Source organism: Pseudonaja textilis, chromosome 3 (assembly GCF_049901715.1).
Source record: "Pseudonaja textilis isolate UNSWEBS1 chromosome 3, rPseTex1.2, whole genome shotgun sequence".
Taxonomy (NCBI): domain Eukaryota; kingdom Metazoa; phylum Chordata; class Lepidosauria; order Squamata; family Elapidae; genus Pseudonaja; species Pseudonaja textilis.
The window spans coordinates 50,963,684-50,989,555 of record NC_141992.1 but is presented as its reverse complement, the minus strand read 5'-3'; the positions used below and the strand labels follow the sequence as shown (position 1 = coordinate 50,989,555).

At 34.7% G+C, this 25,872-nt stretch overlaps 1 protein-coding gene across 2 annotated transcripts in view; it reads left to right on the top strand.

Moving 5' to 3' along the window:
• Nucleotides 1-25,636, top strand: part of MAPK14 (mitogen-activated protein kinase 14) — a 37,658-nt gene extending 12,022 nt beyond the window's left edge. Inside the window, exons 3-12 of one of the 2 annotated variants that reach the window (XM_026716929.2) lie at nucleotides 1,271-1,329; nucleotides 4,156-4,267; nucleotides 6,055-6,084; nucleotides 6,496-6,543; nucleotides 6,913-7,027; nucleotides 8,279-8,350; nucleotides 17,283-17,362; nucleotides 18,364-18,442; nucleotides 21,241-21,414; nucleotides 23,585-25,636. In XM_026716929.2, the coding sequence (XP_026572714.1) occupies nucleotides 1,271-1,329; nucleotides 4,156-4,267; nucleotides 6,055-6,084; nucleotides 6,496-6,543; nucleotides 6,913-7,027; nucleotides 8,279-8,350; nucleotides 17,283-17,362; nucleotides 18,364-18,442; nucleotides 21,241-21,414; nucleotides 23,585-23,652 (837 nt within the window). In that variant the 3' untranslated portion in view covers nucleotides 23,653-25,636. Of the gene's footprint in view, nucleotides 1-1,270; nucleotides 1,330-4,155; nucleotides 4,268-6,054; nucleotides 6,085-6,495; nucleotides 6,544-6,912; nucleotides 7,028-8,278; nucleotides 8,351-14,510; nucleotides 14,591-17,282; nucleotides 17,363-18,363; nucleotides 18,443-21,240; nucleotides 21,415-23,584 lie in introns of both variants that reach the window. The other variant, XM_026716925.2, reaches the window with a different exon arrangement.
• The last annotated feature ends 236 nt before the right edge of the window (nucleotides 25,637-25,872 follow it).

Below are 25,872 nucleotides of genomic sequence, written 5' to 3'. Positions count from 1 at the left end.
CTATTTTCTTAATATATTTGCCCCAAAGTCATTCATTTCGATTTCTTCGCATCATATTGGCTCAAGTGCCTAAAGTGCAGTCACATGACTGCAGGGAGGTTGACCGTGAGATCCTTAAATCGGGGTTGTAAATACTTTTTCAGGATCTGGGGTTGTAATTTCAAACTGTCTCTGAGCATCCGATCATAAGTCGAGGACTACTTGTCTAATATTGGTTTTATTAAATGCAATTAAAAATAGCAACAATCAGTAATCATAGCATATTTAGCATGATAGTGATGAGCTATAGCAAACTCCAGGATGTCTATATAAGTTTTCTTTAACATGATTCTGCAAAAAAAACCAATTGAACTTTGCCAAGATTGCTGTTACTAAGCAATGTGGTTACATGATGTTCACAATCACATTACTTAGCTAAAATTCCAGTCCCAGGTACTGGTGGTACTCAAATTACAACCATAGTGGAACCTGCCCATTATGGTCATAAGCCATAAAACAGGTCAGTCATGTGAGCATCTGGCTTTATGGTATCTGTCTGTCATAAATAATCAGTTGTGATGCATTTCTACATCAGTATGATTCTCTGAACTCTCTGAATCATACTTAATAAAATATTTGTGGTTTTGATTCAGTTTTTATTTTCAGCATTTTCAGTATTTGATAAATTTGTTTCTAGTACTTTTGATCTTTTTGTTCATATATCACATATGGTAACATTTTTCTTTGTTGTGGCATTTCCACCAAATTAAACCATTTTGATAAAGACTGCATGAAGATGGATCTAAGCACCTCTGAATTAGGTCTTCAGAACTAGAATATCCCAATATACTGATTCTGGTCCTTTAGAGCTAATGCAGTCATATCTAATGCAAGTCGGATAGATCACAGCAAAGTCACCATATTGTGTAAGATGTAGTAAATTGGCCTTCAGAGTTTGTCAATATATCTCCATACATCATCATAATCATCATTATCATCATCATCATCATCATCATTTTGAAATGCACATTGGGTGCTGGTAGAAGCTCTACCCAAATATAAAATTAGTTGCTTTACTACAAAGTATCCATTTTTAGTAAAAATTGAAGTATATGGCAACAATAGAACAATGGAAATAAAACAGAATTTGATGCTTAGTTTAAATCATGTATTTACATAGCAGGCACTCTGGATTAGAATAATAAATATACTTCAGTTGGGGAAATGGATTGAAGAAAAAATGGGTTGATGTTCATGCTTACTTAGGAATTTCTTTTCCCCACCTTTACAGGTTATTGGACTTCTAGATGTATTCTCACCTGCGAAGTCATTTGAAGAGTTCAATGATGTGTAAGCAACAGTTCAAAACTTTGTAACATAATATAATATATACATATACATATACATACATACATACATACATACATACATACATACATACATACATTAAAAACACTAATCCAAAATTTATAACCTTTATATTGAATTAAATTTGTAGTCTTAGTGAACACTTCCTTGCATGTGGGAGGAGTTAGTGGGGCAAATGTGAGTGAGAGTATGCATCTAAGGACATGAATAGTTTAAGTTCTATACCTGCCTCAGTTTTGTTGCTGTAGAAGTATGTGTGCATTGACATAAAACCTTGCATTTGGAATGAAAAATAGGGACTGCTTCACACTACATATTCTCTGATGGTATTGTGTCCTCTACCCTTCCCCCTCAAAGATAAATAAGCTCATGTTGGCTCCTCCAAACCAAAGCAATGGTTTTGTTGGGGCCAGAATTAGGCATGAAAAAAATACACCACTCGTCCTTAATGATAAAATTGTAATCTAGATACCAGACAGGACAATAATGCAACTCTGCAACCTTTTGAAACAAAACCGGTTCATTCAAAACAAACAGCCCAAGAATTAAATGCAAAATGATGGTTTTCAGTCAGAAGTATAAGTCTGTCCAGTCCCACACAACCCTAGAAATTTGCACACCAGTAGATAGCTACTGTTATTCCCCTTCTATCATATCACTTGCCTGGGTTCAACTTCAACAATCACATAAAATCTGATCCCTGCACTTGGCACAGCTAAGCAGCCTCAGAATGAACTCTAAATAGCAGTCCATACTCAAGGACAGCCATTATGCATTTCTCACCTGGAATGAAGCCAGCCTTTGGCATGTACACCATGAGTGCCTGCAAGATCAAGCCAGAGTGCTATAAGACCATGCTCTAGTTCCACTTACCTTGCACAGAGATACATCCTGGAGCATAGGGCCCAAGCTTGAAGTCTGCAAAAATCACACTCCAGGTCTTCTAATCAGGTTTTTAAAAATGGCCCAATCACATGCCCACAATCTGTGTACCTTGTCTAGAGTCCTGCAGGGCAGTGCTAAAGCCCTGATAGACAACATTGCCACTCTACTGGACAAGCATCTTTCTCTGACCAAGGAGAGGAAGAGAGGTTCAGGCAGCAACTTTAGCCGACATGTTCAAACTCCCTAAAATTTGTGGCTTCTTCTCCCAAACTCATAATTCAATATGAGGTGTTGCACCCAGTCAGTATTTATCAGGATCATAGAATATATACTATCAAAAGGAAGATAAAATGCTAGAAACTGATGTGCATGTGGTAATAATAGTTTCTAAGCCATCTCACACATAAATTGATTTTAAATATTTGAATAACCTGTAACATAGGATAAGTGCGTGCAGAATTTTGTGAAGATCTCCATTTGTATGCTATCATTTATATTTCTATATCTTTTGTCTGTCCCTCCCTCCCTCCCTTATCTTCTTACTGTGCTTTATATCTTCTTGTTTATGTTGTATACCATTTTGAAGTTCAGGTTTTATAATTCAAATAACAGGTGTTGGCAAAATATTTACTTTCTGAAGCAGAACTGGCTACTTTTCTTCCTGGGAAAAAGCGGGGGTGGGGAGGACTTAAAAAAAGAAAAGCTGAGCAACATATTTTGAAGGTCTGATAATGGGAAGGAATAAAGTTCCTTGGTTTTATTGTTGAATTTTCAGACTTGCCTGTTCCATCATTATTTTGCATTAAAAGGACTCATGTACTTGTAGCTGTATAATAGATTATGAAGTGGCAAACATTTTAAAGAGCTGTGTTTAAAACTTGTAAAACTTGTATGTAACAGTTTTCAAAGGCACGTTGAGACACGCTTCCTGTTTTAATAAGTTCATTTAGATGGATTTTGTTAATAGATATTAATATGACTAAATGTTTCATATAGCCTCTATTCTATAACCTTTTTACATTGCTTCAGAGAAATAGAAAAACTGAACCATTGTAAAATCTCCTTAATTCATTGTTAGGAAGAACAACTAACTTCTGAAAAAATCTTATTTTCTTATCTTTTTACATTGATAACCTGCAAGCCAGAACCTATATGAAACAGCCTTTGTTTTTATTATCCTGTTTTCATTTAAAAGAAATAATCTTGAATATTTTAGATATATCTCCCAAATAATAAAAATACACAAAATTCTATAAATACATTTTTATAGATGCACAAATCTCATATTTTTGGATTGAGTGGATAATGGTGCTGATTATGTACTTACAAAATACATCAAAATTATATTTCTGTAAAATAAAGTTCTCTCTGTGAAAAAATTGAAATAAAATTCACTTTTAAGAGCTGAAAAAGCTTCTTGGATGAGAAGCGAAATGTCTTCAAAGAAAAACCAGAAAGTCCAGTTGCCTCTTGAAAAAGCACCTTTAGGGCAACCATGACTTGGATGACTGAGAATCTCCATAGATATTTTCTGAGTTATACTGAGTTGAAGTTTGACAAAATTAATTTTATGTACATCAAATTTTGTCATTGATGTCAGTAGATTTGTAGTTCAACTATTGTAGGGTACCCTTTACTGTTAGAGTATTTCTGAATTTGGTGAAGATGGTGATTAGTAGATATGTAAATCATTGTTACATATCTTCGATTATACCGCACGCACTGTTTATAACTGTTGATTTTAAATGAATCTGCTTATGTTTCTTTAATCTCAAAAATGCAGGATTGAGTTGTGCAAAGCATTAGAAAGGGATGTTTTGCACAGAAAGTTAGCATAGACAAAACTTTGCTTCTCAAATATTAAAGCAGCCATGTTTTCTGGACATTTTTTTCTGACATTTTGGTTTGACTTCTGTTTTCCAGATATCTTGTAACCCATCTTATGGGAGCGGATTTGAACAATATTGTAAAATGTCAGAAACTCACAGATGACCATGTACAGTTTCTCATTTATCAAATTCTTCGGGGTTTGAAGGTATTTCCAGTTTCATAATCATAGTAACACCTCTGTACACTTACCTTCTCCTTGAAATAGAAGCAAATAGATCAATAGAGGCAAAAACCGTATTCAGGCAAAGGCAGTTATTGCATTTTTGCTCTCCTGAATTATATAGAGTGATTTCCTTTTAAATAGATTTGAAGAATGTTTGCCATTTCTGAAATCTGGGATGGAAGCAAAAAAATGCTATTGCACAACTATTGAATTGGCTCTGCTTCTTTGCACAATTGAATTTGAAGTGGGCCAGCTTTGGCTCTACATTATATTCAGAGGCATTAATGTTCTTATTGTATGGCATTTTTTCATTTGCTTGTACTGCATATGCTATATTTTATTAGATTTGAAGAAAAGGAGACTGTTTTTGACACTTGAAAAGGAAGGGGGTATAAAAAAGTATTCACCTAATCCCTTCAGCTGTTTGCAGTACTACCTACAGGAGAAGAGATTATGCTGTAGATGGCATTGTAAAGTACTCTTCCCCCCCCCCTTCCCTTTTTGTCATCTAGACAAAGACAGGAAAGATCTCCAACAAGCATGAAAAACATAGTTTTATAATGTAGCCAGTAGTAATATTTCCTCAACCATTTTATTAAATTCAGGAACATAGTTTTTTTCCGTACTCTCCCATAAAATGAGTTCAGGAAATATTGTCCATATTTTTTTTACTGATACTGCCCATCACGTGATTCCTGTTTGACTTCACTCACTCTAGGAAGGAAACGCAGAGTTGGGAAACGTCCTATATTGGCCCAGAGAAAAAGCGGCCTAGATGAACTACATTATGCAAAGCCAAAATTCAGCACTTTGTTTTGGTTAACAAAATGGGCAGTCCTAGAAGAAAACATGTTTTCATCTTGTACAATGTGGGGCAAATTGAAAATATGTTTTAATTTTGGTTTACAAATTTAAACATGTCTTTGTATCTGGATAAATCTTCACTTTGCCCATTTTTTTTTTTTTTGGAAACTAGAAACTAATGGAAAAATATGGAGTGACAACAAAATAAATCAGCCAAATAAACCATAACTAATTTGCTCATCTCAGCAACTTTTTATTTTTGGGTGCCAATGAGTCTCTGTTGATTCCTGCTGACTGCCTGGACAAGTCCCTGCAGGGTTTTTGTTTTGTTTTGCTTCTGGGCATCTTTTCAGAAGAATTTACCATTGTCTCCTTTCTAGGACTAAAAGAGAATGACAGGCCCAGTCACCTTTGTGCCTAAGATGGGACCAGAACTCACAGTCTCTCAGTTTCTAGTTTGGTTTAGTACTAGTTATTATAACTCCATAACACGAACAGTAACAAGTACATTAAGATGGAATTGGATTAAGAGAATTTGACTCTCCTAAATGTATATAGGGTTAGTTAGCATATATTTAATCAACTTTCATTTTTTTGAAATCTGTCCAAACTGCCAGACATTTCCCTTAAAATGTTATGGTGTAATTTGTGATGAGATTATCTAATTGCTCAGATTCCAGGGCACTTTGCATGTAGATATTTTGAATCAAAATGTAACAAGAAAGGATTATATGTAAAGAATGAAAATTTTACATTACATTACTGTTTTTCATGTAGGCATTTTAAAAAAATTCTAGTTGCAGATATTTGCTTTCCTATAGAAAGAAGCTGAAATCAGGCAAAAAAGGTACAATTACTATATCATGAATGCTGTATTAAATGGAGTAGGAAAAACATGTTTTTATCATAACCAAATTGAAAATATTGCCCTAAATCTAATTAATATTAACACTTTTATCTTTTAGTATATCCACTCTGCTGATATAATACACAGAGTAAGTATTATTGTATTATTAAAACATGCAATATTTTTAGTTTATAGTATAATTCTTCTGAAAGACAAAATATTGAAATTTTATAAATGAAAATAATTAAACATATCCATATAACGGAAGACATTGTACATCCAGCTTTGTTACAGTGTTGATTCCACTCAACTTTCTCACTTATTTTCTCTGTTAAAATTCAGTATGCCGTTGGTAAATTTTTATAGTAAATGCAATATTGTATGTAAATGACTTTTTTATGAATAATCTTACACATTTTTGTATAACATTTGTGGCTGTTATACAATACAGTACAGGTTATAGAAATTATGAATAAGATGTGACTGTATTTAATAGCTTCATTTTGAACAGCTATTTTAATATGGTGGGCTGATTCTTTTTTTCTCCTTTTTATTTTAGGATTTAAAACCTAGTAACCTAGCTGTGAATGAAGACTGTGAGTTGAAGGTAACTTGGAATTAGTATGCCATATTGTTTATGGAAATTAAGCATTTATAATCTTATATCAAGACCTAGATAGTGAAGTATAGGTACCTATGTATGTATATATGTCCATAATGTTCTTCTGGGTATAACGTAATCATTCTTGAATCATGTTAATGTGATATAGTGTTACTGTTCTTGTATATATTATAAATCCTTGATAATTGTTGTATTTTAAATTTTTCATTTCTGTCTGCCTGCTTAATCTCAGACTTCTTCCTAGTGTAGCTTGCTAGAAAAGATGTGTGCTCTTTCTATCCTCCTTTTTTATCTTCTTTTGCTCACATTCTTTTTTAATTCCGGCAATATAAATCTGTTTTTCTTATTTTTCAGATTTTGGATTTTGGGTTGGCACGGCATACAGATGATGAAATGACAGGTTATGTAGCAACCAGGTGGTACAGAGCTCCTGAGATCATGCTGAACTGGATGCATTACAATCAAACAGGTATGATGTTTCATAAGCCTAAACTCTTACTATCAAATAGCACAGGTTGTGCTCCATAATACAGTTATCCAGATCCAACCTAATAAACAGTGTATAATTTTTACAGTATAATTTGGTTGTTTTTGGAACTGTTTAATAGTTCTTCATCTGAACTTATCTGTTCTTATATTTTACAGTATGTTTGTGAGATGTTTTATGTTCCCATGCTAATTAACCGTTTTAGTATTATTAGGTACCTATTGCACTTGTTTCATACCATACATTATCACCACTATATTTCATTTTGAGGTAAATAGATATTATGCAAAGCCCAAGAAAGGACTAAAAATTGGTAAGCAAAAGAAATTAAAATCAGGATACAGAAGAAAAGGGAGATAAAATATAGTTTACACTGACAGTTATTTACTGTACAATATACCGGGCCATTTACTATTTCAAATAGTCTTTTATGCTGTAAAGTTACTGAACTGCTTTGAGAAAATTATCAGACTTTATGCAATCATTACTTTCTTAGACTTGCTCTTCTTTTCAGTCTATTAAATCTTCCTTCAAGTAGTGGTTTTGTTATCTGACATGCTTTCATTCTCACTATATTATCATGCTACCTCAATATACATTTTTGTACCAGTCACTCAGATTTATATTCCATCCATGATTTATCATCACCTTTTCATTCTTGACATATCCTTGTTTTGCCACATGCACTTCCCACTGCATTAAATAAAATTAAAAATTATTTCCCCTGACAAACCCCTCTCATTCCATATTAAGAACTATGCAGAGTCCTGCTGTTGTACATGGCTTGTGTTTTCAGAATGCTCTGAGTTTCCAGATCCCTGATTTTTTTTAATTATCTCCATTTACTAGTCATAATGTTACATTAAGCATAATTAATAGTTTTTATACACACATAGTACTGTATAATCTAAATGGTACCAGTTCATAGTTTCTGATATGTTTTATCAGTTCATTCATAATTTAATTTACACAAATACTTTTCTCCATACATGTGTATCTGGGGGCACACCTCTCCCTCCCTCTGCCCCTGTGTGCGTGTGTGTATGTGTGTGTGTGTGTATTGGATCACCTTAATTAATCCTACCTCTTTCTCTTAGTTTTACAACATAATCTGTTTTTTTTTTCATTCTTAACAACTACATGCACATTGTATAGAATTTTTTACCAGTAGAATATTTCAGTTGAGGTTTGTAACTCTTAATTTCCTTTTATCTTGATTTGTTTTATCCTCAGTTGATATTTGGTCAGTTGGATGCATTATGGCTGAACTTTTGACTGGAAGAACACTGTTCCCTGGTACAGACCGTATCCTTCAGAAGCACCTATCAGTAAAATAAAACAACAGGTTGAACTAGAAAGGATGTATTATTTAATATGAAGCTATTATATTGAACTTGTGCAAATTATTGCAGGGCTATTTTGTCAATCTCGATTTAGGAAAATTAATTCATTATCTTAAAGAAAGGGTTTTTTTTGTATGTATTCGAAATGGATTGTCGTGGCCTGGTATTTAACTATGCTTGAGAAGAAAAAAATGTATTGTTGCCATAGAAATGACATTGTTAAGAACATCCCGTGATGTTCTATTAAGAAAAATACGTATGGGAATATTCGGTGGGAAGGTAACCACATTCTGTGCACCTCGGCATATAGTCATGCTACATGACCTCAGAAATGTCTTTGAACAATACTGGCTCCCTCAGCTAAGAAACGGAAATGAGCACCAGTCCCCTAAAATCAGACACGACTGAACAGGGAAAATCTTTACCTTTATGGGAATATTTATGAGAATAATAGTATAATGAATATATTGTCCTTTGAATTCCAAATAGTAAAATATACATTTTATTTCTAGTTAAATTAAAGTGTAGTCCTCTTTGGTCTTAATGTTTCAAAAATAATGTCTTCCTAAAGAGAATACTAGCTTCTCAAATTTTAATTATATCACATTAGTTTAGGGATCAGATAGGTTTATCTATTACTTTGTAGTCAGTCTCTCTTTCATTTCTTTTATGTTGATGCCCTTATAATATAAAAACAATAGAAAGTATTTTTATTTTGAAGACTTATGTTAAAAACACCTCAGTAACTAAGTTATATTTTTATATAGTATGTGTTTGCTGTATTTTCTTGTGGGTCTTTTGTAGCAGAAAGACACACATTATCTTTATACTATCAGTATGTCCTTTTCTTGAATAAGCTTCAACAAGAGTGAGTAGAGAATGGTTTTTTCATTTTTTTTAGTTTTTTCAATTCCCTGTTTTTTTCAGGGAATCATATGGATATCTTAAAGATGCATATGGCACACACTTAGTAAGAATGCTAGGGTTATCACTGCAAATAAACGCATTGAGAACCAATAATTTGCAAGAAACTTTTATTGCTAGCATTTAAGCCCTGATCTGCAGGGCTGAAGCCTTTTAAAGTCTGTTTAGTGGATGTGGATGTTTTAAATTTTTATAATAATCAAAGAACCAGTTCTCTGTGTTTGTTTTTAACTTTCATTTATATTAGATTTTACTATTATATTTTTTTTATAAAAAAAAAAGAAATTAAGTTGTGTAGTTGCAGTTTGTTAATATTTGCTATACAAACCTGGATTACATGTTTCAAAAATTTAAAAGAAGATTGGGTACTTAAATTTAAGCATATTAATACGTTCAGTCAAGTTTGTGTTGAGTAAAATCTAAGACTATAACTGATAAATAAATTTTAAATATTCTTTCTTCTACCCTACCCTGACCCTGTTCAATGTAATATTTCAATTGTGAAGTTGTGTTCTGAGAAGTGTGTGATTAATTTAGTTGAGATGAACTTTTAGACCGTGTTTGTACACTGTAGCAAACTGTTCTAACATATGATTTTTTGAGCATAGTTATGGTGACCATAAACTCGGATTTACACATTATTAAGGTAGTTTCAAATGTCACACATTAATCTCAAATTATGTATACTCCAACATGTTTTATGTGTGGTGTGAACTAAACCTGAATTTAAATTCTTCTCTCAGCATAAAGTATTATAAGAAAATTGTCTACATTGGCACACAATTTATATTATGAAAATATTCTAAGTTATTAAAACTTTTGAAAAGATAATTTCAAAATATTATGTTTTGGTATTTGCTCATTACCTACTTTGATTATAGATCAACAGTCTGAATAAGATATTTGGCTTTTACACAATTCATTGCTGATGATTTTGGCAAGCTTCAGTTATGGGATTTCCTGGTCCTTAAAGATGAATCTTACTGCTACTTGCATATCCTTTTAATAAAATTTGTTTTGGATAAATTCTTCTTATTTTAGTTTTACTTCTGCTAATTACTTATTTAGGTGTCCTTGAATTGGGACCTTAGTGATTATATGGACAAATGCTACCCATCTCTTGCCTGACCATAATTGGTCATTCTTTCTATGACATTTCAGTGACCACTTAGATCCCTTCATCTACTTTATCCATTGTTTTCTACTATTGTCAGCCCTACTGAGGCTAGTAGCTTTCCTAGTACATTATCCATTCATAGTGAGTTCATGCTTCTTGGTTATTTTCTAAAGGAAGTAGTTTTTATTTTCTCCAGAACTAATTTATTGTTTTTCTTGCAATCTGTCATTCTCTTTCCCCAGTGTCCTATTTTCATTGTTGTGGTATTTACCAGCATAAAACCATTGCTTTAACTACTCCTCACTGCTTTGATATGTCTTAATTCTGAAACAGGGACATTATGGAGTTTTGTAAAGTTCTATTTTATATTTTATGTTCCATTAAGTCACACTTTTTGAGTCATAAAACTGATTCACTTATTCTGTTTTCTTTGGCTGTTGTTGTTTTATCTTGCTGGTCATTAACTGTACAGTAATTAAATGAAAAATCTTTGTCATACGTTTTCCCTTATCTATCATCACCTTGTCTAAGATGCTCATTGCCTCCCTGTCCAGGACTAATCCTCTCTTTCCTTCTTCAGCAAGTCTAAGAAAATAAAAAATATCTGTCCTCGTATTTCTTTGCCATCATGTGTTAATTTGCTAAGCATGCTAATTGATATAAATTTTGTTATAATATTTAACCCAGATTTTTGTTTTCCATTTTTAATTCACAATCACTTCTTCTGAGCATTCTTTACTTTAAGTAACAAAACAATATTTGCGTATCTCAAATTGTCCATGTTTTAAAATTCAGATTTGATTCTATCTATCATGTCTTTCATTATTATAAAAGATTAATTGTAAAAATTAAACAGATAGTAAAAATTAAATAGGTACTTTGTCTCTCTCCATTTGCTACCTAAACAAGTCTGTTTTCTTCTAACTTGATTTTTAACAATACCTTCTTGTTCATTGTAGCTACTCCAAAGAAGAATCATCAGGTATTTTGAAACACTGGTTAGCTGTATTATATTCCACATTGGTTAACTATATTTTATTCCACATTCTGCATAATAAAGAGTTTTACTGTTTTCAATAGAGAGAGGTAAATATCTGTCTGCCGTTTTTGTTGACCATCTGCTGTTTTTGTTGACCAGATACCTATCTGTTCATTTATCTCTTTCTTTTCTGAAATCTGATTATTCATTTGATATTTTTATCTATGTATAACTGTATTCTTCCATATAAAAAATGAAGTAACATTTTGCTTGCACTTCATGCTTATTTTGACGGTCTAATTTTTGCCTGGTTCATGCTTCTCATATTTCAAGCTTCAATACTATACACCCTTATAAAATTAAAAAAACCTTATCTTTCAGTTCTGGTACCAACTGTGATTCCATCATTGATCTGACTATGTCCTTATAAAAATTTTGAATTCTTTGCCAATAATTTAGTGGGATGCCTTCTAAGAAATAGAGCAGTGGGGTAGCTCACCAATTATTTGGCATCCTGGTCTATCTAAATGTTTCATCTATATCCATGTAGTTTTTAAGTCAACAGTACAGAAATCTTTTGTCATTGGCTTCTTCTAAGTGGTCAACTTCTTCCATATTTCAGAATCCAAGTTCTCCTTATAGTTATAGATTACTCTTAGCTTCTCTTTTAATCTGACTGCAAAGGTGAGCCTACTTGGAATTGTGGCGTCATTTCCAGAATATAATTCAATCATCTTAATCATGTCAAAGTTATAATTCTGTATAAGAATTTTCTTCCGTAACTGATTTTCTTCTGTAACTTTCTTCTGTAACAAATGATTCTTTGGATTGGTTTCAAATTATAAAATTTTAGTATTTTTGACTGCTGATACAAAATGTTCATCAGTTGCTGTCTTAACATATCTTCAATTCTCTTCGAAAATATTATATATAGGTAATGGAGAAAAATAATTTGAATGCAGTAAATAAAATGGTTTCAAGAACATGTAATCTCTAATTTAGTTAATTTTTCAAATTATTTTTCAAATACTGTAAGCATTTATCGTAGAGAAAGCAAGGTATTTAGAACAATTAGTTTTGTTTGTTTGGAACTACACACAGCATTTTACTGATAAGAATTAAAGCTTTGTATCTCTATGGTGAGAATAATTGTATTAATTAAATTTTATGGAGTTAATAAGAATAATTTTATTTAGTAATGTATATCACAACTTTTATAAGATAGGTTGCTTGAAATTCAAGCTGAAATTCTTCCTGTTTCAAATAATTATGTATTGTCTTAACATTTTTCTTATTGATTTTGGATAATATATTTGTAATACAAATAATTCACTAGTTTGGGATAAACTGAGGGAGATAATTGAATTAGTGGGCTATAAGCAAAAAAAAATGTTCTATATTAAAACTACCGTGTTTCTCATATAATAAAGGCGGGTCTTTTTTTTTTTGAACCCCGAAAAAATGGCTAGGCCGTCTTTTTGGGGGTGACTTAATTCTCCCCCTTGTATCTTCAGGCAGGCGGGTGGGCAGCGATGGCTTGGATGTTGACCTCGGCGTTGGTGGGGCACTTCATATTGGGGTCAACGCAGGCAGCACCATATCCGGGTGTGCAACAAAAGTACTTCCTAATGGCAAGCCCCCCCACCATTACCCCCCATTTCGCATGTTTTAATATAGGCCTTAATTTGGGGGGGAGGGGCTTAATTTCATTTCATGCCTATAAAACATGCCGGGACTTCCTATTGGGGGAGACCATATTGTTGGAGAAACGGTAGTCTCAAAAATGTTACTTAATGTAGGCTTTAGAAGTAAATAATAGTAATTATTACAATGAGTAGCACCCATGCATGCCAGTTTTTGTACCTGACACTGAATCTTCATCTTGCTAATAACTCTGAGCTAAGTACATCTAACTTAAAACCATTTCAGTCTTCAGTATATAAATTAGGTATTATAGTGCAAAAGTGTATTGCATTAGGAAATGGTTTGAATGATATGGAGGAAACCTAAATTAACTTGGAAATACTTTGATAGCTAATAAAAATGCTTTACAGACCTCTATTAGTGATAGGTTGATCTTAGAACTTTAACTATACTCTTGTCATATTTTTCATCCGTTAGACAAAAACCTAATTATTTCGGCTGTACAATTTTATATTATCTATACAGTGGTCGTCAACCGGTGGGCTGGGGACCACTGGTGTTCCGCAAAAAAATTTTGGGGGTCCGCAGAGAAATGTTCCCCCAAAGCAATTAATCCAGTGCAGGAACACAAGGCTGTGCCGCTGACATGGCCCACACACTCACTGGTCCCCACCCTTCGGCTAAATGCAAACCTTACCTTAAGTAGAGCCACGCGACCTGGAACTGGAGTGTAAGACCAACAGTAGGGGAGGGGAAATCTGCCTCGGGGTGGCTTGCTGACGGTGGGAAAGTTGGTCCCACATTCCAGAGCTGCAGTAGTCACAAGACTGGCCCTTTGGTAATCCCGGAGTAGCTCCTCCGGTCCATGGCAGGCCTGTGCACCCGGGTGGAGGAGCAGCTGCTCTGGGATGACCAAAGAGCCAGTCCTGTGACTACTGCAGCTCTGGAATATGGGACCGACTTTCCCACCAACGTCAGCAAGCCACCATCATTCAAAATTCATATTAGTGGTCCGCAGGATTTAAAATTATGAGTTTGGTGGTTCCTGAGGTCCAAAAGGTTGGTGACCCCTGATCTATAAGACATTATTTTCAAAATTCTGAAGAAGGCCTGTATTCTACATTACTGCTATTGTATTCAGAACTATGTGTTACTTTTATGAACAGAAAAATAATAGCTTGTGGAGGAAAAGTCACAATGTTGAGAATAATTTCATGAAATTGCGTTGCTCTGATGAATGGCCACCTCCAGAAGTTAATTACTTCTAGTATTCCATATTGCCTAGATATATTTAGCTATATAGAATTTCCAGGAGGTATTTGGGATATGTATTTATACATAAGAGATATGCTAATTTTGCTTATAATTATTTGGTTGAACTTTTCCCCTTTTATTTTATTGGGCTGCTGCTTCTTCATTTTATTTGTCCCAGAATTTTCCTTTATGGTCCATTGTTAGATATTGATCAGTTGAAGCTCATTTTGAGACTCGTTGGAACCCCAGGCCCTGAACTTTTGAAGAAAATCTCTTCAGAGTCTGTGAGTTTAAAATTTGATTGTAATGACTCCCTTATGTGGATTTCTTTTATTTTATTTGCTCTGCTGTCATGAAGATTGTCTCTATATTTTTTATGTTTGGCTTATTTTCTTCTTTATTTCTACAGGCAGCTTGATTTTTCACTGGTCTTCCATATTGTTTTTCAATTAACTAGTTCCTCATATTATTCATTTTTTGTTTCTCTGTAGGCTATATTAGGCTTAGCTAAACATTAAATATACTTTATTATATGCTATTATATAGACATTTTCACACATACTATTGAAAGGCTACATGCAATAGTGCATGCACAAACTCTGAAATGGGTGTCCTTTTTCCTTACTTCTCCTATTTCCATGCATGCCCTACATTTGTTCAGGAAAATCTAGAATCTGTTTTTTGTTCCATCAACCAAAATTTGTACCAATAAGCTATTGGAATAGATAATACAGTGTGCCCTCTCTTTTAAATGGATTGTGCATTAGAGGTGGGTCTTTGTAACTTGAATTTGTATTATCACAGACTTAACAATCCATGAAATGAAGTATTTGAATTGCAGTTATTACTTGTTTCAAACCAACCTTCACACACCAAACTTGAGTGCTCTTCATGCATGCAAGAATTCCTTGTCGGCATGACCTTTGCTGAGAAATCTGAATGTTACCTCATGTAATGGTGCTTCAGATTGCATAATCCATTTAAAGTTCAAATCATGGAGTGATAAAATTGTAGTCTAATTATTCTAGTCTTTTTTTGTAAGCAGAATTAAAATACATTTGCAGCATAATCACTAGCACATTTTGCCTTTCTATATGAGTAAAATTTTTATATAATTTCAGTATAAATAATTTCATCATCAATGAAATTAAAAGAAACTGTAGGAGTGGTTGAAAAATGCTTAATTCATGCAGTCCAGGAAGATTTGATAAAAAAAAAAGGAATGTATATATAATGTGGATGTATAAAACAACTATTTTTAAAAGAAAATTCCGAATGAACATAAAGAAATGCTGTAGATTGTAAAAAGAATCATGCTCAAAACTTCAAGGGAAACAATGGTTAAGAAATATGAAATTTAATTAAGTAAATAAACTTACTATTAAAATAGGTAAAAACATGACAGTTTGAAGAAAACTATGTAGTAAAAATTCTAATTCTGGAGAGATTTAGAAGAACCGGCTTATTGAGAAAAGGGAAAATAACTGTCCTTTGAAAAGCATGTGCATCAGTTTGGTAAAAGCATGAAAACTAATTTGCCCTGTATGTTGTGTAATAAAAAATACTTGTCTTTGTGCTTGACAGCTTGGAAATCAGGGTCTACTTTCCAGGTAACAGGCTTTTCCCCCCCTTACAGCTTCATTGGTTGCAACTGTCACATCAACTCCTTTATACATGCTGGGTTTTGCTCTGCTAGTTGCCAACTCCAGATCTCGGGAAAGAGCATGCTGGATAATGCAAAATGTTATTAAAGAGTATAGCACGTCGATAAACAGCATCTTGTCATCTGAAAAAGCTTTCAAACAAATAATTGAGACAAAGATTTTGGTTAGCCTAGTCATTGGTTTGAATAACTAATGTGACATACAGATCTGATAAATGTAACATTAACATACACAAAGTATAAGACTTATTAGGGATTGATTTTCTGAGAATAAATAAAAGACAGTATTGAAGATCAAGGTGTTCACAGAACAATTCGAAATTCTGGCCTTCTAACCTGGAATCTGTGTTTCAGAGATAGGGAAGCCAGGTTTTGTTTCCCTATAGCTCAGCTGATCCTTGAGAATAGATAAGTCTTGCTGTTCTTGTCAGTATTAGTAATATCTTAAAATGATATCATGGTATTTTCCTAAGCCTGGTTAGGACAAATTTTTCCTCTTTTCATGCTCACTTTTTATATGGCTAACAATATGAGATCTTGATAATTACTAGTTGCCTTAACTTGCATTATTTTTTAGTATGGAAATTAGCAATACCAAGGCTTTATTCTTTGATTGAAATTTTTCCCAGAATTGCTCAGTTATACTAGTTGTCCAAAGGAAGAGAAAATAGAGTCTTTACACTTTCCAATGTGTGCTTCAATTCCCTTTCTAATTAATCTTATCATATACAGCCTCTTGTTTATACTTGCCTTATCTGGGAGAAAACAAGTTGCCCATCTTTTCCCATGTGACTTTTAGCTTGATAACAAAAAATCAGCAATGAGTGAGTAATTAATCTGACGTCTTGTTGCAGATAAAGATATACATCTGCCATAAAAGTTAAGGAATTGAGCTTCTGCCTAAAGGCAAAATACTCATTGGAAGTTGAAAAATCTGGTATCCCTTAGTTTAGTTTGGTATTTACAATATCATGAATTGGTTAAAATCTTTTCTTCCTTCCCTATACAGGCAAATTGTGATTTAGAATGAAGTGTCAATCATGGAATTAAATAGACTAATGTGTGCTCTCTTTTTTTTTTTTTTGCTAGTCACTTGTGCACACTTGGCTTTAGTTGATTTCTTTTATTCACTGACAAACTAGTATTTTTGTGCTTTCTAATATTGCATGTATGCTTTGAAAGTTTATATCTATAGGAAAGATTCTTAGCTGCTGTACCCTCAAGGCATTCCACTATGTAGCAAAAGAGTGAAAGCTAATTTGAGCATTGACACTGTTGAAATAGTAGCAAAGCCCTTGACAAGGCATTTTAAGATATTAACCAGCTTCAGCAAATCATGCGTCTGACGGGGACACCCCCTGCATATCTCATTAACAGGATGCCCAGCCATGAGGTGAGATCTTAGGAGGATGTGCACATTGGTCTGCAATTTAAAACATTTGATTATTTTATTCACTTTAATATTTTTAACTTTCCAAGGGCACCCAAATTTAAACAATTATAAAGCTATTTATAACAGTCTACTCCCAATCTAAAAGTTCTTATTGACCTGAGGATCTGGTTCCTCCACTTCTCTCCATGTAATTCCAGCATTTCGTGTTCCAGTAGTAGGTACAATTGCAACAACATTGTCTTTATAATTTATTTAAAGGATAATACAAAGGGAACTCTGTATATTTTTAAAAGAAACAATACATTAGGTGTGAATAATGGGAAAGGTGTTTTTGATGTGAGGATCATTAAGGCAGTTTTGAGGAAGCTCATATTAGTACAGTTAGTGCTTCAGGTGAAATCTTGTCCCACTCCACTAAAGTTTTAGTACTAGAAAACCAATAACAGATCTGTACAAACTGTAAAATTTTAGAAAAAGGTGCTGTGAACATGTATTTCCCAAGAACTTTTAAAAGCTGCGCTTTATAGCAACTGAACTTTTCAAACTGTCTTCACAAGAAGTTTTACATGTAGGCAAATTACTGTAGTTCAGTGAAGACGTAACCAGAAGCAAATCTAAATTGTTGAAAGTCATACATTTTTGTCTATTCTTCTTAATACAATTGTACATCTCTCATTTAATTGATATACTTGTCCCATGCAGATGTTACTCTGCTGTAATATATTGCAATGAATCAATGTTCTAACCATCTAAGATCATTCAGGTGCCATTGCTATCGTCTAGCATATCATAGGTATTGCTTATGCAATGCATAAGACCCAAATTCTAGCATTTATATCATCACTATCATGCTGAGTATAAAAATGAGAAGATAAAGTTAGATAGTAATTAAAAAACTCAAAAATCAGATGAAGTCAAAGTAAAAAAACAGGCCTACAAAGAAACTTGCAGTGATTAAGAAGCATACTGGTAGTTTAATAACATGTTTTATTTTCCTCCAGGCAAGAAATTACATACAGTCCTTGTCTTACATGCCGAAGATGAATTTTGAAAATGTATTTATTGGTGCGAATCCTCTAGGTAAGACTTAACGGTCGTTCCACCACAGTGGAGAATATAAAATGCATGTAAACCAAGTTTGTGAACACTATTTTGGCATGACAGATAAAGCATACATTTCACACATGCATAGTGAAGATGACTTTGGTTTCATTTGTATACATTCATTCAGGCTTATTCATAACACTAAATCTCTCCCACTTCATTCCTTCTGCCAGGAGATAAAGTTAAGCACCCCAGATGTTCATTTCATGGTTCCTTTAGCATCAAATGTGAACCAAGAATGTTTGGTTTGGGTCATTCACCTGTTTTAATAATTTAATAATAGATTCTGCGCCTTGCCATAAAACTTGTTATAAGGGGAGGTTTTTCTAGCAATTGAGAACTAAGAAGTATCAGGACCTTCTATGGATAGAGAGAGTCCATAGATGGAAATTCCAATTGTAGCACTAAATAATTTGGAGAAAACAAGAAGTTACCAGTATAGTAACTGAAAGTCCTAAACCCAACCTATATTTTCTGAAATACATGTATTTAATAAATGCCAAGTTTGGTAATTTTATTCTGGCTGAGGCAACCAATCTGATTATGTGAATGAAGGTTGGTTGCCTCAGCCATAATAAAATTATGTGAATACATAATCAAGACCTGGAAGAGCCCAGAAGGACCATCCCTCTGTCTGAAATAAGCCCTCCTGAGTTTTTGGCATGGCCTGGGGAGGGGGGCAGTTTTCATCTGCAAAGTTCTTATGGCTTTTCAAGGTTTTGAACCACAGATAACCAGATGGAAGGTCCTGTGCCTGAAGTTAGGCTTTAGGGAGCAGTTGATTTGTTGCTGCTGTACCAGCTTACCTGCTACTCAGTGAGATCACTACATAAGTTGCTTGACTTTGTTGCCAGTTAACAGTGGAATCTCAAAGGAATTTCATCCTGCCCACATCTGATGTATTGTCTCTGGAGCAGCCCAGTAATTCATGAACTTCATGGTTACCTCAGTGATGCTGTCAGCATTTGATCCCAGGTCCTGGAGTTGGTGCCCAAGCAAACCAACCAAGAGGCTAACCATGTAAAGGTTGTCTGGTTCTGAAGACTTTTCATATGTACTTCTAAATGAGGCTGGAGTTTCCCTGATGAAACTTACATGAAATTTAAAGGTTTTCTTGAATTCTTCCTACAGCTCCTGATCAAAGAGTCAGCAGCAGCTGTTACTAAGAAGAAATTTGTACAGATTCTCATTGTGCAGCAATTGCACGTGTTCCTGAAATGGAAGGCTTTTCTAATAGCCATTAAGCCATGATTACCTCATGTTTGGACTGCCAGAATGCACTCTATATGAGGTTGCCCTTGAAGGCAATTCAGAAGGTTAGGTTGGTTCAGAATGCACCATTATGAGCAATTAAAGACATGCTATGGGGTGCCCGTGTAGCACCTCTGCTTTGCAAGCCTGCACTAGTTACTGGTTACCGTTAGATTCCAATTCAAGGTCCTAGCTATTCTGCAAAACCCTATACAGCATAGGGTCTAGTTGTTTGAGGAACCACCTGTCTTCCCTTGTGTGTGCACATCCTGTAAGATCAGACAGAGTCAGCATATCCCAGATCTTATCCATTAAACAATATGAACCAGGAAGCATGATTTCTCTTTTGCAGCACCTTGGCTCTGAAACAGTATCCTTCCAGGGATTTGAATGACCCCAGCTCTATTGCGTTCTACTGTAGTTTATGCAAACACTGAAGACCTAGGTCTTTTCCTGGGCTTTAGGCTAGCAGGAAATGTGGACCCTGTCCAAGAGAGAGTTTTATGTCTATTCCACTAGGACGACTATTTCCTTTTCTGTTATCTGTTATTGTTTTGTTTTTAATATTTTATATCATCCAGAATCATTTTTGTGTATGTCTGTTTATGTATATATGTTTATGTTTTGTTGGAGATTGTTTCATCTTTTTGCATCTATGAGCTGCTTTATCTACTAGGTGAGTGATAAATATGGGGAACAGCTGTCCCTCTGATTCTCACCTGGCCTTTTATTAATTAAATGAATATTTTAGTTTAAGAGACAAAAAAGAACTCCACACGCTTCCTCTTAAAGAAATAATTTAGATAAAAGTTATTCTTTTATATCTTCATTTATTTCTTATGTTTTACTTCATATGTATAATGTGTCAGCTTCCAAGCCTGGATTCAGTTTGACATAATGTCACTTAGTTTTCATTGATAGGTTAAGCACAGACTTTGCATTCAAAATAACTAAGCCCATAGTTGTGTTCTAAGATAGGTGGCCATACAGATCTTTTAAATAAATAATATGAACATTCTTCATTTTAAATGGAGTGCCCTGCCTTTTAATTACTCAATATTTTCTGGATGTGAGGCAAAGTTGGCAGAAGAAAGCCCGATGATCCGATATACTCCGAACTCTGCTTGCCAGTTGGTGCAAAGCTAGTTCACTGCCTTGGTGCACTGTGGATAGCGTGCACCCATGAACTAACAAACTAACAAACTTGTTGTAAAGAGTATTTCAGACTTTCTTGGCCATGTATGCCATATACACACACACACACACAAAAAGAAGCCTCAGTGCTTTCAACATTCACTTACGCTCAGAAACTCAACCAAGGGTTCCTGCTGAATTCAAATTTTCCAATTCTTTTCTTAGAATGTTGTTTTATAGATATTAAATTCATTTTCTTCTTCTTGCATACAAACTGAATGGCAACATATTGGCATTGGGAAATACTGATTTTCTATAAGTTGATTTGGGATTTTATGAGGAATTGCACATTAATCCCTCTTTTTGTTTTCTCCCCTTGGCTTCTGAAGCTGTAGACTTGCTGGAGAAGATGCTGGTGCTGGACACAGATAAACGGATTACTGCTGCTGAAGCTTTGGCCCATGGCTATTTTTCTCAGTATCATGACCCAGATGATGAACCAGTGGCAGATCCTTATGATCAGTCCTTTGAAAGCAGAGAACTTGATATTGAGGAGTGGAAAAGTAAGTTTTCTGGGAGACAGATGTGGTGAACCAAGTATTGCTGATGCCATTCACCAACATCATTGTTGTAGTTCATGTGAAAAAATAAAGATGTCAGGAAGTAATGAAATCTAGTTTGGCAAAATAGGAAGGATGTGCAGAAACAGGCCTTTTCAACAGAGAAACTCAGAAAAGTTAGTACAGTTGCATAAAATGAGTCAAGGCCTCTATGACTTACCATTAATATTAAAACACTCCTGATGATGCTTGGTGAAAGAACACTTTGCAAAGTCCTTCTCTTCCCTCTAGTTTTTGCATTCTACCAAAAATAAAAAATAAGGTTTTTTTTATTTTGCATTCACTAAGAATTCAGTAATCGGAAGGGGCGGGTAAAGGACAGTTATGGGGGACGGGGACAGTTGTAAATAAAGAAAATAAATGGCTGAAACAAAGATAGAAGAAAGGCAGATGGGAACAAGCACGTTAGCTTTGTCTTTCTCCTGTGACTGACAATATGATGAGAAAAACAAGCTGTGGAAAGGAAGCAAACGGGCAGGAAGCTGAAGCTGAGGGAGGAGCTTCTTCTGTCAGGAACTTCCACTGTGGAGACTGAGTGACTGTAGTGGAGGTCCTCACTAATTATGGAGGCTCCGTGGGAAGGGTGGACCCAGGAGAATCCGAACCTTCTACCAATGGAGAATTTTAAATGGATAGAGAGAGGGCCTCAGTTGTTGTAGACACTTGCTGCATACTTGTGGGATCCTGAGCACACTGACTGAAAGTAAGCACCATTGAATCAATGGGGGACATAATACAGAGCAAGTATACTTCTTCTGTGTTTGCAGTTCTTGTATACAGGTGTGCTTGCAATCCAATTTAAGGGCCTCTTTGTCACTCAGTTTTCTTTAGCAAACAGAAGGGAGAGAAAAGGTATCTCAAGAAACTTTTCTCCAATTTATATCCAGGTTGCTGGAATAAGCTAAATTGCATATATGCACGCGCACACGCACAAATAACAATAGTCTACTCTGGACATTTATCTGGAATAAGAGCTATTGTTCAATAGGACTTACTGCAAAGTAAGTGTGCATAGTTGCTTATACTTGCTAAGTGTAGATTTTTACAGTTTACAATTTTATAATTGTAAACAAAGTTACAATTTTATAATTGCCCAATCCATTTACAGACAGCCTTCAAGTTACAACCATTTTTTAGTGACCATTTGAAGTTACAACAGCACTGAAAAAAGTGACATGGTTGTTTTTCATACTTAGGACTGCTGCAGCATCCCCATCGTCATCTGTGATCAAAATTCAGGCACTTGGCAACTGGCATGTTTTTATGACAGTTACTAACTTAACAACTGCAGTGATTCACATAACAATTGCTGCAAGAAAGGTTGTAAAATGGAGGAAAGCTCACAATAACTGTCTTGCTTGGCAACAGAAATTTTGGGCTCAATTTTAGTCATAAGTCAAGGGTTTAATGTATACAAATTTGTATATCTGTATACAAATGAGTCAGAGCCGTATATTTGTTGGGGGATTGTTTTTTCCCCCTTATGAGTGTTTTCAGTAGGAGTTGACAATGCTATTGAGACGATAGGGAAATTAAGCTGTTCATTTCTAATTTTCTTTTGGGACAAATACAGTACTTGTATTTCAGAAAGGTTTAAAACAGTTTGCACAAAGGTAGTTGGGATGTGGCTAAAGTATACTGTATATCCAGATTCCTGTGTGTATTTCCCTACTCACATGTCCGCACTGAATGTTTGAATTAAAACTTGGGAAACATCTTATACTATGAAAATTGAACTATATTTACTGTTATCTAGTTTGTCATTTTCCTGTAAAAAAACATTTGGGTCTGACTTGTAATTCTACAGTCTGCAAGATTAAAAAAATCTAGTAACATTCTGCCAGGAGAAAGGACTCTTTAATCCATTTTCCAGTGTGTTTTAGAAATACAGCTGTCCCAGAGATTAGGAAGAGGCCAAGAAGGAGGGGAAGTTTCAGGCAATTGTTGGATGTGGCCTTTATCAGCATCCTTTTCTAAAGAAAACTATGGTTATCTCACCAAATTGAAATAACTTTAGAGTCATTTCTTTTCATCATCTGGGGTAGAAGAGTGGGAAGCAGTTATCTCTGAGCTACTGAAAGCCTCAACCCATGTTTCTTTCTCCATCCACCAGGCCTGACCTATGATGAAGTGGTTAGCTTTGTGCCACCACCACTTGACCAGGAGGAAATGGAATCCTGAGCACCTGTTTCTCTTTGTCCCATATCACTGTGAGGGGAACATCTTTTTCATAGGAATTCTCCACATACTGTTCAAGTGCCTCTTGCCATGAAGATTCTCCTTGGGGGAGGATGTGTGCATGTGTGTATGTGTGCGTATGTGTGAGTGTGTTGAATGAAAAGGAAGGAAAAGAAAGATTCAAAGGGAAATATTTATACAGAAACTGTATAAAATTGCATGTTCTCTTGTATTTTTGTACACAGTTTGGGACATGTTTCTGCAGACCTGTTTGATTGCTTTTTTGCCTTTACTGCTGATAATCAGCTTTCATTGCTCTAGGTCTAGGCAGATAGTATGCAGGGAAGCTGAGATTTCAGATGCTCAGTAGAAATTGTTGCCATTAAATGGCTCTTCTACCAAGAAAAGACTTAGAAAATGGAAACTGAACTATTACTTGAACTGTGCTCCCTGCTTTCCAAGATGAGGGGGCAGCAGATTTATTTCAGTTACTTATTCCCACAAAGTCTCCCCACTATTTTATAATAGCAGAAAAGTTGACTCCTGAACGTCTCGCTGTCTTTAATATGAAACAGTTGGTGTTGGTGTTTTTTAAAAAAAGTTTGTGCCTTAAATCAGTGTTTCTCAACTTTGACAGCTTTAAGGAATATGGCTTCAACTCCTGGATTTCTCCAATCTACATTCTGGCTGGGGGATTCTGGGAGTTGAAGTCCACACATTTTAAAGTATCTGAGGTTGAGAATCACTGCCTTAAATGATTGAGAGTAAAATTAAGTCTGAGTCTCAACAATGGAATTTGGAGGTGGTTTTTTTGGAGTGCAGGCCTCAAAATTCCTAGGTATCCCTGCCTGACTACTGTAATCAAGACACAGATATTCCAGCCATCCCTCATGAAGCAATTTGGTCATTTCTCTTTCTTATTTCTCTGCCCAACTCTGAGATGTCTCACCTCTGCTATGCTACTGTTTTCTATACCATCTTCAGTTGAAATGTGGGTTTTTGCATGTTGTAGCTGTACAAGCATGTAGGCTTGCTTATATTATTTTGGAAGAGGCAACTCAGCCAATAAATTAATGTATTCAGTTATCAGAGTTAGAGCCATACAATTTAGCATCCATCTAACTTTGTCCAATTTATGGTTAATATTTTGGACACTTTTAACAAGAAAGGAACTGATAAATATGCATTTTTATTTAACTTTCTATCCGTGGCTTTAAAAATCAGTTCATTTATCAACTGGTATGTGCCTGAAGAAGAACTCAGTTCATTGTATTCATGAATTCAAGAAAAAATTCCCTGCACAAGGATGAGTAGGAGGCCTCATTTCAAGTATTTGTGTTCATCAGGTATTCTGAATATCCAAGAACCTATTTTTAAAATATTTCCTGAGATTTATATAATTCAGGCATCATGCATGAATTGTATGCCTATTTGAAAGCTCTGCAATATTTTTGTTTTTTTCTGATGGATTTGGGATTTTGTGTATTTATCCCTTTTGTACAGAGAAGCTGTATTTTTAAAAGGAAGGAAGGGGTGTATGGATAATGAAGCCATCAGATCTTTCCTTTCTCTTTAGTTCAGACCCCTCTGCAAAGAAAACTTAGCTTGGGGTCCAGAGAACAATGCTTCTTGTCAGAGGCCTTCTGTAAACTAAACAAAATCACCTGTCTGTTGAACATGCAGTCTGGGAATTCAGATGGAAATGTAGATATATTCTGTCAAATATACAGGAAGTTTATTTTTATCTGTCATTTTATGTGTAGCTGTGACTCTAATGCATAAATACTACAAAGGGAATTAAAAAAATTAAGTTTATATGTGAGTGAAACTTTTAAAGCTGAGATTTTAGATGGAGGGGCCCCTGTGGAGTGCACTCCTTAGAATGAAAATACACACTTTAAAGAGGAATTCTGCCCTAACTGGTTTTGCCAAATAGGATATCACACAATGCAACTGGTTTTAAAATAAAGTTATTTTTCAGACTAAATGGACTGGTGGTGTTTATAAATTGTTGTTTAATTGTGATAAAGTTTTATGATGATACATACAGTTAGATCCCAATAGTGCACGTAACAATAATTTTCCCAACTAGTCACATTTGATTTGCCTTTAAATGCTGCACTTGCTTTGCTTCATCCCTGAGAGTCAGCCCTGGAATAAAAATCCAAACTAAGTCTGTATGAAGTTTAATCTAATTAATAAAAATGGTTAGTTTTTTTTAAG